The sequence below is a fragment of the Pteropus alecto genome, unplaced genomic scaffold (genome assembly GCF_000325575.1).
Source record: "Pteropus alecto unplaced genomic scaffold, ASM32557v1 scaffold5, whole genome shotgun sequence".
Classification (NCBI taxonomy): Eukaryota; Metazoa; Chordata; class Mammalia; order Chiroptera; family Pteropodidae; genus Pteropus; species Pteropus alecto.
The window spans coordinates 28,662,519-28,677,851 of record NW_006441953.1 but is presented as its reverse complement, the minus strand read 5'-3'; the positions used below and the strand labels follow the sequence as shown (position 1 = coordinate 28,677,851).

Genomic DNA, 15,333 nt, shown 5'->3' with positions numbered 1-15,333 from the left:
TACCCAGCAAAGAAAGAAAAGGAAAGTAAATAAAAATGGAGGGAAAGACGGGCTTCAGCATTCTGAATGGGTTGGGATGGAATTCTACACTCTCCAAAAACGAGAAAACAAACAAACAAACACATCCAAACACGAATGAGTGAGAACGATGTTTAACGGCGGCGTGCTTTACATGCAGAGTCTCAGGTCATCCTCCCAGACCGCCGGTGTTCGGAGGCCCATTTTGCAGGTGAAGAAACTGAGGCCGACGCAGGCGAAACCCCTTGCCCTGTAGTGACAAGGGGGAGCCGTAAGCCCAGCTTATTCCCGTTTGGCTCGAGCTCTGCATTCTTTCCACGGCTCCCGCTCTGCATAGTCACCAGCCGTGTCTCAGGGCTATGGAAAGACGGAGGCTCAGTAATTAGCCCTGGTTTCCTTCCCACACGAGGGTGTGAGAACTCTCTAGCCTGAACACTCCTGCGTCCTCTGTGGCTTTCACAGCCGCGGGGTGGGGGGGACCATTTTACTAGAATTCTGTGACTTTTTTTGGGGGGGTGGGGTAGAAACCAACTGTTTTATCCTTTTTAACAACGTTTTTGTGCCCAGGATGTCCACTGATACCAGAAGCCCACGTATAAAGTCACTCACTCAGGCACTGACTTAACCGTCTCAGAAGTGCTGTTGATTGTACCCGGAGCTGCTCGGCCAGGCTCTCGCTAACCTCCACAGCCACCCCAATTTCATTTTCCCATAAAGGCACCCCATCCACCATGCCCGTGGTACACAGCACCTCAGACCCGTGGACTTTCTCCTGTCCAGGCTGTAGAGCTCCCCACACTTCCTCGGCCAGTTACTTCTCAGTCATCTTTCAAAACTGAGATCCAGTTCTGCCTCCTTGAGTAAGTCTTACCCGCCCGCCCCCTCAGGTGGCTGTACCCTGGCTCTGGTGGCCCTCTGCTTACTTCTCTCCTAAGGCTTAACGTATGAAACTGTGACTGCGGGCTTGTTTGCCCATCTGTCCCTTGGGAGAATCCTGGAGTGGGCAGAAAAGTAGCAATATATCTTGAGACAGGGAGGTTCTTGAGAGTGGGGGACACTATATCTCATTGGCTTCTAATTCTTAGCCCCGAGAGCAGTTCCTGGCACATAATCAATATTTATTAAACAGTTGTGGGATAAAGCGGGGATGAATAAGTCTATAACGCAATCTGAGAAAGCTAAGTGTCATTGGGGCCTTTCCATTATGGGGTCCTTTGAGTCAAGGGCGTAATCGTTGCTACGCAGAGTTGAGCCCCGTGTCGGAAGTGATCCGCATCCAGTGAGGACCCAGGAACGTTAGCCACTGGACTCTCTGGGGCTTGAAATCATTCTATTCTTAGACTGCCTAAACCAATGTCAGGTAAGTTGTCATCATTCTTCTCTCCAGGAAGATGTTTTAGAACAAAATGTCAAGAAGAAGATAATCACGTATTGACAAGTGAAGGATACGGCACTTTCTAATTGGGGTCTGGGGTCTGCAGTTTCCCACTGAACTTTCTTTCTGTGCAGCGAAGAATTTCCTGTCGGCAGGCTATTGTTCCATGATTAGAGGCTGGGGAGCAGGTAACCGGTGAACAGCCCTATGGGTAATTGGACACTGCACTGATTTTCACAGCGGATCAGTGCGGGCCACTTAGCCCAGGGTTTTCTGACTGTGATGCTGAGAAAACTTATACCTCTGAAGGGCTCTCAAATGACCTTTCATCTCGGCAAAACAGGACTTGGAATGCGAATCTAGGTCATAAAAACAAGTGGTTTGGGAACAATAGCTGTTTAGAGACTAGGAAAAGAAGCTTTTGTTTGCAAAGGAGAGTCCTTAATTCTAACTATTGAACAAGATTCCGGGAAGTAGAAACTACCTAAAAGTTCTTGAATTCTCTTCTTTTATTTGGTAAATGCCACACGAATCGTTCGGGGCCTCGCCAATCTGGAACCCAGGCTCGTACTAGATACCATTCCCATTTCACAGCTGGGAAAAGTGAGGCTCGGAGTCGCCCAGCTTAAAAGGGGTGATCCTGGGAGGCAAACACGGGGTGTCCGACTTCAAGCCCCATGTTCCCCACAGATTCTCATGCGACTGTCTGTTCTCGGGTTTTTCTTGGACCCCTCTGAGAGCTTGCCATTCGTGAGGAGACGTGACCGAGCAGTAGCTCGTGGCTGCCCGTGACATCAGTGCCGGGGCCCCGACCCCCCCCGCCCCGAACAGGGTCTCGGCACAACCCTTGGTCGAAATACCGTGGGGAAGGAAGGGGCCTTCACACTGTGGCACAGATGTCTCCCCCACACACGCTAGAGGCTTCCACCAGCTCTCTATTGCGAAATAGCACGACTTTGGCATTGAAACCGCTCGTCAAAGTTTGGTGGCAGGAGCCGGGGACAACTGCGTATTAGAATCTATGCTATGAAGTTCACCGATTTTAAGTGTGCACTTGAATAACTTTTATTACGTATGTTAGATCTGCATAAAGTTATTAAAATATCTGTACTGTACACAGTTCCCATTCCAGAGACCCTCCTGAACTCATTTAGTTCAGTGCTTAATTTAATGAGCGCCTGACTTTAAGGGTTTTTAGAGACAGACAGCTGGGTTGGAGAGGGTTAACCGAGAGCCAGCCCCGAGACTCAGGGCGCACAAAGAGACGAGCCCCTCGTAGGCAGTCCCTTTAATAAAGCTTCGCTCGTTTCTTCTTTCAAACAGATATTTGCTGCGCGCCTTGTCAGTGCCTTTGGGCGAGTATAATATGGTGGTTGGAGTAAGAATTCCGGGGTCCGACTGCCTGGGTTCCAGTTCCAGCCCTTGACCTGATGGTTGTGTCGACTCAGGAAGGATCGGTGCCCATTCCAAAGCCTCGCGTTCCTTGTCTGTAAATCAGACGCAGTCCCCGTCCCTAGGTCACCAGACACTTGAAACGACAAAGTAAAATGGTGCCTCGCGCCTTATAAGCACTCGATGAATTTTAGATATTGATACAATACTTAAAAAAAAATTGTGCCCTGACCTCTAGGGTGTCTCAGCTTAGAGGGAAGACAGGGACACGGACCAGCGGTTCCAGGTCGGTGCAGAGGTGCTGTGACGTGGGCTCTCTAGCCCCTGCAGAGGGGACCTGGTCCTGGAAAACTGTCTGTGGAACCCCAGATGTCGCCGTCTGGATTGGAGGGACGAGAAGGGGACCTGGTCCTGGAAAACTGTCTGTGGAACCCTAGGTCAGGAGGACCGTGAAGAGGAAGGAAGATGGATGAATGTCCCACTTAGCAAAGTATGTGTCTCCCTTGAAACGCGGGACGTGGAATGTGCCTAAGACATGCGTTTCTGTGAAACGGGACAACCCAGCTGTTTGCGTGCTTTCTCTGTTCCCTGTCCTGGGTGGGACAGGGGACAGCCCAAGCGGGTTTACAGTATTTGAGTAATTTGGAGCATTAGAGCTGGGGGCGCGTCAGTAAACGCTGGGATAGGCAAGCACAATTGTGCTTTGCTGGACTGTAACTTCAAAACGGATTGAATGATAGATGTTCCACGAAGAGAAGCAGCAGCCTACTGTCCAGTGGATTTGTTTAACCCGCTGCTTATCGAACACAGCAGGCATACTTCCTGCAGGACTTCTCAGTACCTTTAATATGCTGGCAAGCATCGTGAAACTCGAAGGAGTTTGTCTTGCTTCCCATATTATTTGGAGATGAAACAGCCCATTTATTCTTCTATAGAATGTCGGAGACTGTTGTTCAAAGGAACACACACTGGGAACGTGACTCCATCCAAACTCCTTGTTGGTGTTGGGGGAACTGCCCTGGCATGGGGACTGGAAGCGGCGGTCCCGAGGTCTCCAACCCAGCTGGTGGCAAGCCCAGGCTGGACTCAAGCTTCCCTTGGTTCTCCTTCACTGATGGCAAGGCACTGTCTTTCTTGGCCGCTTCTAGAAGAACGAGGTGCTGTAGTTTTACGGACAGTAACTTAATAACCATCATGATATTTTGAACGTGAATGTGTCTGTCGCCCCATGAGCTCCAGGTACACCACGAACACAGCTCCAGGATGCCCTCGACATGGAGATCTCCCATGTAGGGAGCTGTAAAACCACCCAAGACTCTTCTGAGACCAATCAGCCCGGCCCTGGGGATGTGGGGCAGGGTTCGAAGGTTGCTTTACAGGGGGATATCAGCCAAGAAAGCAGAGCTGCCTGCCGCTCTGCAGAGGGAGGTGTCCCCTGCATAACGGGAGAGAGCAGAGGCGAACGTGGCAGGTTGACATCACCGTGAGCTTATTTTAATACTTTGAGTTTGCTTCTCTCGCCGCTTTTATGCTGAGGTTGGCTCTGTGGGGCTCATCTCTCTCTTTCCAGTAGACTGTTTTCTTTACGCCCAGTGAGATCACTTATGATCGCTGGAAATGGAGTGCCAGGCATTCGTTGTCCTAAGGGTGTGTGTGTGTGTGTGTGTGTGTGTGTGTGTGTGCGCTGTGACGGGCACGTGTGTGTGTGTGCGCGCGCGCGCGCGCGCGCTGTGACAGGCAGAGGGACAGAGACAGAGAGAAGCCTGTTTCCTTTTGTTGATGCCACGCTGGGTCTGTAACTGTTTAAACTCCCACAACATAACCGAGGGCCGGCTTGGAATTGGGGAGGGGGCTCTAATCTGCGGGAGAAGGGTCATCTCATTCACAGGAAAAGAAGCCAGCATTTGCGACCCGCTCTGTCCCAGGCACGTTCATGTCAGCTGCTCAAGTAATTTAATCTTCACAGAAATATGTGGGCATGGGAGAGTCTCGTCTTCCAACTGTTCGGGGGACACCTGCGACCTGTCCCTGTGTTCTGGTGGGCGGGCGGTGACGCCGTCTGCAAACCCAGGCCTCGCCGCCCGAGCTCACGCCTTTTGCATTGTGCGGCCAGCATGGGCAGCTCCGCCTCGGTCCTTGCAGAGTCTTGGGGAACGAGAGCCCCCCAGGTCTCCGTTTCTACATCTATGAAATGAGGGTTCCTCCGAGGGCAACGGTCTATTTTTTTTTTTTATCTGTAAGAGGCGCATATTTTGGGCAGGCGGTTCCTGCCTCTACCTTCTTCCCACAGGACCGGCACTAAACCCGAGCTCTGTGGCTTTCGTGCCTTCTCCTGTTACTCTGTGTGGTCACCTACTTGACAACAACTACGTAGCTGGCTATTCACTAACATACAGTGTTAAGTTGGGCTTGATTTACCACTTGGGTCCACGGCTGGAGTTGTGGCAGGTGCTCCCGGTGCCCCACCAGACCTCCTTTCCTGAGCCAGTGTGCCCCGCTTCTGCGGCTGGGGAGTGACCACTAACGACTCACATCTGCATCCTCTTCCGAAGGATGGCCTTTCACTCATAGGTGCCCCCTGGCCTGGTGAAGCGCCCCCTGCAGGCCTCCCCTGCCAGCACGCCCTGGCGTGTCACTCACACGCACCTCCCGCCTCGGGCTCTGCTTCTGGAGAAGTGACACAGGGCACAAGTCTCTCAGACAATGAGATGGATGAGGCAGGTACCACCCCCCACCCCAACTCCGTCTCTCGCTTGGCTGGCATTCCCACACCCCCTTTCTTGACTCTCCTCCAATCCTTTTCCAGACAACAACCTGCAGAAAGGTTGCAAATGAATATTTCTTTACGTAAATCCTGTGCCTAGAAACTTGCAGGGTCTTCTCCTTCTCTGAGCAAAGGCCACGTGGACCTGCATGGTTCCAGGTGGCCACTGCAGCTTTACCTCGATCTTCCTCCCTCGCTCGGGTGACGCTGACCTGACTTTTCCTCAAAAAAGGCCGTGATTCCTGCAAATTCAAGGTCTTTCTCCACGGGGTTCTCTCAAACAGGAAGTTTATTTATGTTCATTCTTTGCTTAGTCTTGCAATCGTCCTTCAGATTTCAACTCAAGGTTACATTCTAACTCAGATGACTCTCACAGCTGTCCCTGGACTTATCGTAGTTTGCAAGTACGTATTTGTGAGATTACTGACTTTTCTTTTTCTCTCTGGATTAATGTTAAGTTTCTAAAACGCAGGGTTTGTTTCTCAGTGGCTCGCCAGGATATGACAGCCCCAGAAAGACGCTTGGGACTTTGCAGAATGGAGCAGGGGACAAAAGCCTGTGGGGTGGAGGGGCTCTAGGGGCTGGAGGAGATGGACTCAACCCCTAGCTCCCTGGGACCCTCCGTGTGGTCCTGGCCTCGGTGTCCTCATCCTTCAGTGAAGACGATGGAGCCTGCCTTGCTCACAGGCTTGTGCAAAGAGCCTCACTCAACAACGGGTGGTTATTACTAGAGCTAACCTGGACTTTAGGGACGAAGCATGGGGTAGGTCACTTTTCCACCACACACCAGCTATCTGAGGACCAGGGCGAAAGGGTGTTCCCTTGGGAGGCCCCCTGGTGTTGCACCCACCCCGCAGACAGAAGCAGAGGCAGACGCATCAGGGGTGAGGAGGCGCCAGCGTCTGTCCAGGCTGTGAGAGGGGACACCCAGACCTACAAAGCCAGCCTCAGGGGCTTTCACCTCTCCGTGAGGAGACCCCCCCCATCCCCGTGTCTCATGAGCCCAAGTAGGTTTTGAGGCCACTCCTTCCAAACGTGGCCGCGAGGGGACAGTGGCTCCCGCCCGGCCTGCTCCTTGGCAAGGCCTTCCAGAAGCAGAGTCACATGCTCTCTCATGACTTCGGAATCACAGCCTCCGCAGGAAGCTCTGGGCATCCATTGTTTCCCAAAGCTTCAGAAATATTTCATAGAAACTGTGAAAACAATAAACAGCCCCACGTGGCGCTGCGGGCACTGCCGGCCCGCCCTGCGCATGCGCGATGTTTGAGACCCGGGGCGGCCCGGAGTCAGAAACGCGCAGACAGTGACAGCAATTAAGAGACACAGGTAGGATCCCCACCCGGGACGCGGATCATCTTGTACGAAAATCCCTCGGCCTGTGGACGCTGATTAAAAATTATACGTCTGAGCTGAATTGGGTTTGTTTCTGTCCATTCTTCCCAGGAGCCTACTCATGTCTTTTGAACGAGTTTGCCTTTAGACAGCACTTGATGGTTGACAACTTACTATGACATTTACGAGCCCCGTTTGGACTCTGCGACTACTCCGTGAGATAAGCAGAGGGAGGCCGTCACGACCCTCATGGTGAGGGGCGGAAAACAGAGACCTCGGAGCTCCACGGACGCCTAAGTTCTCACAGGTGCCGGGTGGCAGAGCTGGGCTTCCAACCGCGGCCACTTAATCAGTGACGGCCCCCCGTTCCTTCTCACTCAAAGCCCCACCCTGAGCTGTGGCTGGTGGATTCAGGAATTATGGAGACACCCGCTCTCCAAATAGACTGAACTCTAGGAAGAGAGGAGCCAAAAAAATTAATTATAGCAACACGGTGGGAATGGGAAGGGTTATCATCCTTTCCCCCCGTACCCCACATCCCCACTGCCTACCCACACGATCTCATAGGCTGGGCTGAGCATCCCTCCTTCTCATTCATTCATTCATTCATTCACCTATTTGCCCATTCTCTCATTTATTTATACATTCATGCACTTTTTTTTAGTAATTGCATCAATAAACCACATTTATGGGGTGCCTACTGCAAGCCACATGAGCCCCATTGTCCTACGTATGCCACAGCGGGGAGTTCCTCAAATAGGTAAGCAGAACTGAGGCTGAGGCTCACCTCCGTGCACACCTGTCTCCGTGCACATCTGCCAAATGGATGAATAGATGGACGGGCAAATGAATAAGAGTTGTGATCAAGGTATTTACAGAACGTACAGGAGAGAAACACAGAGAAATGCCCCCTCCTCTCTGCCATGCCACATCCATGGAGCCAGACGATTCTCTGGGGAATCAGCGTTTCCGCATCCACTCCCATTTCCCATCCTAGCACCATGACGGCCTTCTCTTCTGGCTTTCCATTTACCTCCTGCTCGTCCTGATGTCTAGCCATTTTGGGGTCAACAAGATGAGGTCAGCTCCTGAAGAAGTCTACAGAATATAAGCACCGTCTGAGTGACCCCTGCCCGGAGTGTATTGATCGAACAGCATCTCCAGGCTGCCTCTCTCATAAAGGCCGCGCTCCAGCCGCCCCTCGTAGGCTGCCATTTAATCGTGCTCTGCTGTCGGATGGGCAGCAGTGGGTAAAGCAGAAGGCTGGAAACCAGAGACGGGTGGGGGAGGAGAGAGACGTCGCCTCTGCCGCAGATGCTCAGACGAAGAAAAGGGAAGGAGGTGGCTGGAGAGGAGAGATCACAGCTACCGGGAGCTGGAAAATAATATGAGAACATCTGGTCTACGTCTACACCTAGATCATCTGCCTAATCTACCTGTGTATCTAGCTATATAAATCTCTCTCTCTCTCATCTATCTGAAACAGGAGCTTGCAGTAAAGCACATCATTTTTTTTTAAAAATTATGCAACGCTTTCAATCATCTTGAGTTACCTGTCTTTGTAATTCACTCCAGCCCCGTACGGACGATATCGTGAGCCCTCAAATGAAAGGGTGATAGAGGAGAGAGAGGGAAATAGAAGAGGGAAAAGGGAAATAGGGCAACTGTAGTGTCTGGAATGAGACAGCTTCCTATCTCCTTTCATTCTCGAAACCCCTCCGTGACCCAGAAATTATTTCTCCGTGTTAGTGAAGCTCTGTCCTTCAGGGGTCCCACGGGTAACGGACAGTCGAGGAAGGAGCCAAATGTGTCTGCTTCCGAGGTCTTTGCATTCAAACCCGTAGCCTCTTTTTCTGAGTAGAGGGCTCGATATGTATGACGCCTGATTTGCAGGGTGACTTGCTGTACGACTGGTGGTTGCATGGACAGTCCTCGTACAGGGCGGCGTCCATCATTCTCCAACTGAACGCCTGACGAGCATCTAAAAATTAAAATGTCCACAAACCTAACTCTTATCTTTCAAATCTCCACCTCCCCGGGCTTCCTTGGTTTAATTTCTGGCACTTTCTTTCGCCCAGTTGTGCAGCAGGGGAGTCCAGGGGGCATCCTTGACCATCCGATGCTCCCAGACCAAGCCATCCCCGATCTTGGAGAGTTTCTCGCCAAACTATCTCTTGGGTCTGTCCAGTCCTTTTCCTGTGACCTCCACCACACCCGCCATCACTTCGCCTGTCTCCTGGTTCGTGAAGGGTATGGACGATATCATGAGCCCTCATCAGGGCTCCACGTAAAGGTGTATGAAAGAAGCTGACTTTGCCCCAGCATCTGCACAGCGTGTCGTGTACATCCCAACGTACGACTCTCATTTACATACCTGGCTTTCGTGTGACTATTGTGGAGTATGTTTCCTCTACCCTATTGTAATGATGCAAAGGCGGGGAGCTACTCTCTGCGTCATGCATCCCTGGGCCTAGCCCAGTGTCTGGCAGTTCATTTCCTCTTCTTTCGAGAAATGAATGTTTTTGGTACACGTTGACCTTACTTTTCAAAGACAACGGATTCCCTGTTTATCTTCCACGACGCTGCTACTGTTAAGAAATTCATGCCACATAAACCACGCGACAGTCAGCGTTTTAATTCGCTTTTCACATACAGACTCTCCCTTTTGATTTCTACCACTTCGCACGCTCACGCTACTTTTGCATTCGTCACATATCATGAACTAAATAATATTTAAAAACCGCCTCCAACTGCGCTTGAGAGGGCTGCTTTATGCTGTTAATTACGGCACCACCCTCATCGCCTTCGCTGGTGGGCTGTGGTTTCCCCGGAGGATCTGATGAAAACGAGCATTTACTGAGAACTTCCTCCGTGCGGGGTGAGATGTGAACACTTTGTCCACGTTCTCGCCTTGAATTCTCATTCCGCACGGGGGAAGTTTGACTGTGATTGCAGTTTGCAGGTGAGGGGAGCGAGATCGGCAACTTGATGGCAACGGCCTGCCTCACGCAGGAATATCCGAGCCTCCCACTAACTCTCTTCCCTCTGGACCAGGGTGCCCCCTTGGATGTCTGCAAGTTCTTGAGGACCAAGTTTCTACTATCTTCCTACGCCATGCTTTGGCATCTGCTACACATCATACTGCACGGTGGAAACGTAATTGGGCGGAAAGATGCAAAGCATCTACCCCACAGAGTAGGGTAACAAGATCGGCAACCTCAATATAAGAAGGACTGGACAGCATTCTGCTTTCAATATTCTCTGTCCTTTGCTCCCTGTGTCTGTTCTTTGAGGTTGGTGGTGACGGGATCGGTTAAGCAATGTTGGATGCTCTGTCACATAAAGAGATGACAGCTGTGTTTTTGGTGCGCATGTTCCCATTAATATTTAGGACAACTGAGGTGGTTAGAACGAGAACTTCCGTTTTACAGATAAGGAAAATGAGACCCAGGGTGGATCAGGTACCTTTCAAGATCATGCAGGTAGACCTGGGTCCAGACCGATGGGCTAACCCTGAGCCCGGTCCCCAATTCTTGTGTGGCAATCTCGCTCCTTGGCCAACGCTTGCATCTTGAAGGGGCCAGAGCTCTGAGAAAGGAGGTGGAAGCCATGAGGGCCTTCAGGAGAGGCCTCTGAGAACAGAGGGGACACCGAGGAGAGACTAAGGGAGGAAGGCTGAATACGTGCCCCAAAAAAGTGGCCCACAGGAGGCTTTGGATATAAAAAGAAATGCCAGGGCAGTCGCTGTGGGAGGTGTTTTACAAGGTGTTCCCAGATCAGTGGGCAGGCCCAGAGAGCCCACGGTTTCCCCACCAGCTTGCTGTGTGCGATCAGCCCTCGGGAACCTGGGGAATGGAGCTAAAGTTAATTAGTTCTATTTATTGCATTTGCCTGTCATTTCCTCTGCAACTCAAGCTTGACGCTTTCTACCTCTCCACGTTTGATCTAATGGAAGAGAAAATAACGTGCAGCCTGGGTTCTGCCTACTGGGCTTACTGCTCCCCAAAAGACTGTTTTTAGCGCTAATTACTTTAAGGATTTTCAGTTGCCCTACTGCTTCTCGGGGGCACCCCCACGTCTCCAGCTTCCCAGTCAAACTTTAGTTTCGTGAAACATCTGTCACTTCTCAGCCTCCTGAAGCTTCTTTGCTTCCTTCCCGTGCAGGCTCAGGAGAACAATGTGACTTCCCTCTTCAGGTTCATTCGGATGAGTGAAAGTCATTCGAGAGAGAATTCAATTGCTCGAAGGAACTTTGATAAAATGCATTGTTGCACTGGGCATTCTTCAGGGGAGAGTACATTCCTTTTGTGGCTTAAAGATGGTTTGGTTGTTATCATCATTTTAAAGATTAAGAAATTGGAAATCTTATAGGTTAAACACCTCTCTCCTAGTCACATGGCCCGGAGGTGTCAGGGTTAGAGAATAGCAATACATGTCTCCGAAGCCTGTGTTCTTTCTTCCAGACTAGGCTGTCTAGACAGCATCAGGCATCACGAAGTGTTGCCAGGGGAATGGAAAGGGCACATAAGACATTGTCCCTGCCTACAAAGTGGGAGACAAGTGTGCAAACCACTAACTCCCACACTGGTACGAATGCCATGCTCATGGTATGTGGCATGTGATGCACGAGAAACCAGAGATGAGAGGCAGTAATTCTGATCAAAGGTACACAGGGAGACGTCTCAAGCAGTAGTGTGGGTTGAACTGTGTCTTCCAAAAAGATGGGTTGAGTCTCTGCAGATGTAATTAAGATGTTGGTTGAGTTCATACTAGAGTAGGGTGGACCCTTAATCCAATATGAGTAGTGTCCTTATAAGAGAAGAGACACAGAGATAGATGCACAGGAAAACACCATGCGAAGACACAGACACATAGACAGAAGGCCACGTAACCATGGAGGCAGAGTTGAGGGTGATGTAGCTACAAGTCAAGAAATGCCCAGAATTGTCAGCAACCACCAGAAGGTAGGAGCTCAGGTGTGCAACCAACCAGTAGGAGCTCAGGTGTGCAGGTGAAGAAATGCCCAGAATTGTCAGCAACCACCAGAAGGAGCTCAGGTGTGCAGGCAGGAGAGTGTAGGCCACGAGGTTCAAGTCCTAGATTGGCACTGAGTTTTGAAGGCTGGAGTTTATCAGGGAACCTTGCAGCTAGGCGGGACCACGCGACTATTCTGGACAATGGAGTGTGAACAAAAGGAAAATGTGTCATCACCTCCTAGGACTCTGCCCACCAGTCCCAGACACCTGATCCAGGTGTTGAAGCTACAGGTGTGAGGCCTGGATCCCTGGACCACCGAATGGGAAGGCTCTGCCCTGGAGAAGTGCCTGCTCACAACACTTGTGTGAACAAAATAATGGACGTTTATGTGATAGCGACCGATCTTCCTAGGGTTTGGTCGTTACTGTAACAAATGAACAAATCCGTATTTCAGGCGTTTTTAGTGGCAAAACCTCAGAATCACACACAGGTCCTTCTTCTCCCAGAGACCGAAGAACAGGGCTATCCTTCCTCGTTACTGCCCGCTGCTGTCCACAGTCCCTTACACATATGAAGCCCTTGTTAATTAGCCAGAGAATTACACTAGAGTTGCTCGGGGCTATCAAAATCATTCCCTCTTTTCTGCCTGAGCTCCCTCTGCAAACCGGTGGCGGGTTCAAATCAAGTCACCGGTCTCTGAACTGGGCGCTGAGGGTATGCACCTCGTCATCCACACCATGGCTCGTCATCCGGTCCATGTCTGCACCTACACGTGGCGCCCGTGACACCACCGATTGCACGAAGACGTTCTTTTGCCGTGTGGACAGCTGCTCTTCCCTCTGCAGGATTCGAAAGCACGCCGGGAAAACGTGCACTATCACATGAGGCTGACGTGGAAGGGGACCATATACTAATTGTGTAAACACAATTTGAGAGTGACAGGGGTACTATCCATAATTAATCCAGGAAAACAGTATGGACTGTCTTGGGCACTTTGGGACACGTGGTCACCCTGCTCAGAGCTGGTTTTGGTGAAAAGCGGGTAACATGACGAAATGGAATTCAAGATTGAGGAGTCCAGGAACCAGCGTCTGTAATCTGGCTTTATTAATTACAGACTGCGAACTTGAACAAACTCCTTTACTTCCTGAGGTTAGTTGCTCCTTTGTAAATTGGGAAGAATGATGACAACAACTTCATGAAACTGTCTGTGAAATTGGACCATCGATTGTGAAAATCTATGATGCTTTAATTTATTATCATCATCCTTCCCGTCGGCACTGGCGTGATTATTGGTTGATTAAAGCTGAGGTTCTCTACCTGTGCTGCCTGCTAGCATCGTCTGGGAAGATTTATCAAGTAGATGCTGTATCGGTGTGTTTGAGCCGCTGTAACAGAGAGCCACAGATGGAGTGGCTCAAACAAGTTTATTTTACCTCAGTTTTGGAGGCTAGAAGTTCAAGATCAAGGTGTCGGAGGGGTTCTCTCTTCTGAGATCTCTTTTCTTGACTGGTAGATGGCCATCTTCCTCTCTGTCTTCTCTTCATCGTCCCTCTGTTCATCTGTGTCGCCCTTTTTATAAGGACGCCAGTCATACCAGATGAGGACCCGCTCTAAAGACCTCTTCTCCCTCTAATTATCTCTTTAAAGCATTTCTCTCTAAATACGGTGACATTCTGAGGTGCCGAGGGTTAGACTTCAACATATGAATTTGGAGAATGCTGACACAATTCAGCCCATAATAGATGTCTTCCCCACCCACAGAAACGCTGGTATCTTTCAAGGCCAAACCTCGTTGTATTGACGAAATTTCAAAAATCGTCTCACTCTGGTGAGTTAGAGTCAGGTCTGGCCAATGCAAAGCACAGTGTAGCATCAAATTTTAGGCTCTAATCACTCTGTTGTACAGTTGGAACTAAAATAATATGGTGTGTCAACTGTAATTAGAAAATAAATTAATTTTTTAAACAGAGGCATTTCCTGAGCACCAATGAGCCACCAAAAAAAAAAAAAAAAGAAGTTTATTTTTAGGCTCTTTCATGCACTGCCAAGTGAGGCTGCACGAAGCTGATGCAATGGGTCTGAGCCTTTTGCCCGGCCGGCCCTCTCCCGTTGGTGACGGGAAATGGTTTAGACAGAATGCCTTAGCACTGACACAATGAATAATACTTTGTCAGCGGCTCTGGCTCGCTGTGCAAAGCGCTTTCTCTGCTCAGGCAGCGCTCGGCGGGTCTTGGGGCTTGCATGGGCCCCACTGGGCTGGGCGGGTGGGGCTGCCCATCTCTCCCTGTGCACGGCTTCCTGCTTCGGGGCCAGCTGATGATGGGAGGGGCCCCCCACAAGTTCTCGGCGGGAGTTCCTCTGAGACTGGGTGCACTCATCAACGAAATGAGAAGAGACCTTCTGCATCTCATAACTCAACGTTGTCACAGAGAACACGTGAGACCGTGGATTGGTAGCTTCTAGATCTTCACCGTCCAATGCGGCAGCCACATACATCCTCATGCGGCTACCTAGGTTTAAATTAAAGTTAATTAAAAAAAATTCAGTTTCTCAGTTGCACTAGTCACAGTTTAAGGTTTTAATATCCACATGTGGCGAATGGCCTCTCTGTTGTATAGTCCAGACTTTGAACATGTCCCCTCCACCGTCCCAGACAGCACCGCTGGACAGGGCCACTGTCACGGGCTTCCTGAACCTTCTCACGAGGGTCATGGCTACCACTCCGGCGATGCTCAGGTTCTTCTGCGGCACGTGTGAAATAGAGCAATGAGGACTCGGCTCTGAAACGGCCCGATTTCTGAAGTCCGGGTTCTGTCCACTGTGGCACATGGCCTCCTATTTCCAGCTTGGATTGTTACCCATGGAAACACAGGTGACTCTCCTTCAGTCATGAGAGTCAGCGACGCTGGGGTCTGACTTGCAAAGCCATGAGTAGACTTTTGGCTCTGGGCGCCTCTGCCCAGGGCACTGGTATCCGGCTGGGGGCTGGGCTAAAACTTTTTGAAGAGGTCTTGAGGGGCTCTCTCCGCTTCTCTGCCTCTGTCTCGGTCTCTCTATTACACACACACACACATGCACACACAGTGCCTCTGTCTCGGTCTCTCTATTACACACACACATGCACACACGCACCTCTCCCGTATCATAATTCTCCTTCGATTGCCAACTGCTGTGCAACCTTAAACACGCTGCATAAACATTCTTCACTTCGCTCCCTTAATGAATCGGGAACCCTACGGCTCGGCTGTTAGTGCGTATCAGGAGGCTTGCGACGCAGCCTGCACGGAGCTGTACAGGACGAGCTGTTGCTATTGTTCTCATCCCTCCCTCATTGTGATTCTGCCTTCTCCCGAGCTCTGCAGGCTGCTGCTTCCCCAAGAACTGTCCTTGTCGCAGGAACTATAAACAGCAACGCGGAACCTACTTAGAGGCGGATGAAAAGCAGATGCTTGAAAGCAGCGGGGAGGACTCG

The 15,333-nt window shown here is 50.6% G+C and overlaps 1 protein-coding gene across 1 annotated transcript in view; it reads right to left on the bottom strand.

Moving 5' to 3' along the window:
• CLNK (cytokine dependent hematopoietic cell linker) overlaps positions 1–14,573 on the bottom strand; it is a 96,469-nt gene extending 81,896 nt beyond the window's left edge. Inside the window, exons 1-2 of the mRNA XM_015594845.1 lie at positions 14,487–14,573; positions 12,549–12,697 (exon numbers count right to left, since the gene is read on the bottom strand). Of these exons, the coding sequence (XP_015450331.1) occupies positions 12,549–12,697; positions 14,487–14,573 (236 nt within the window). The remainder of the gene's footprint in view (positions 1–12,548; positions 12,698–14,486) is intronic.
• Between the last annotated feature and the right edge of the window lie 760 nt (positions 14,574–15,333).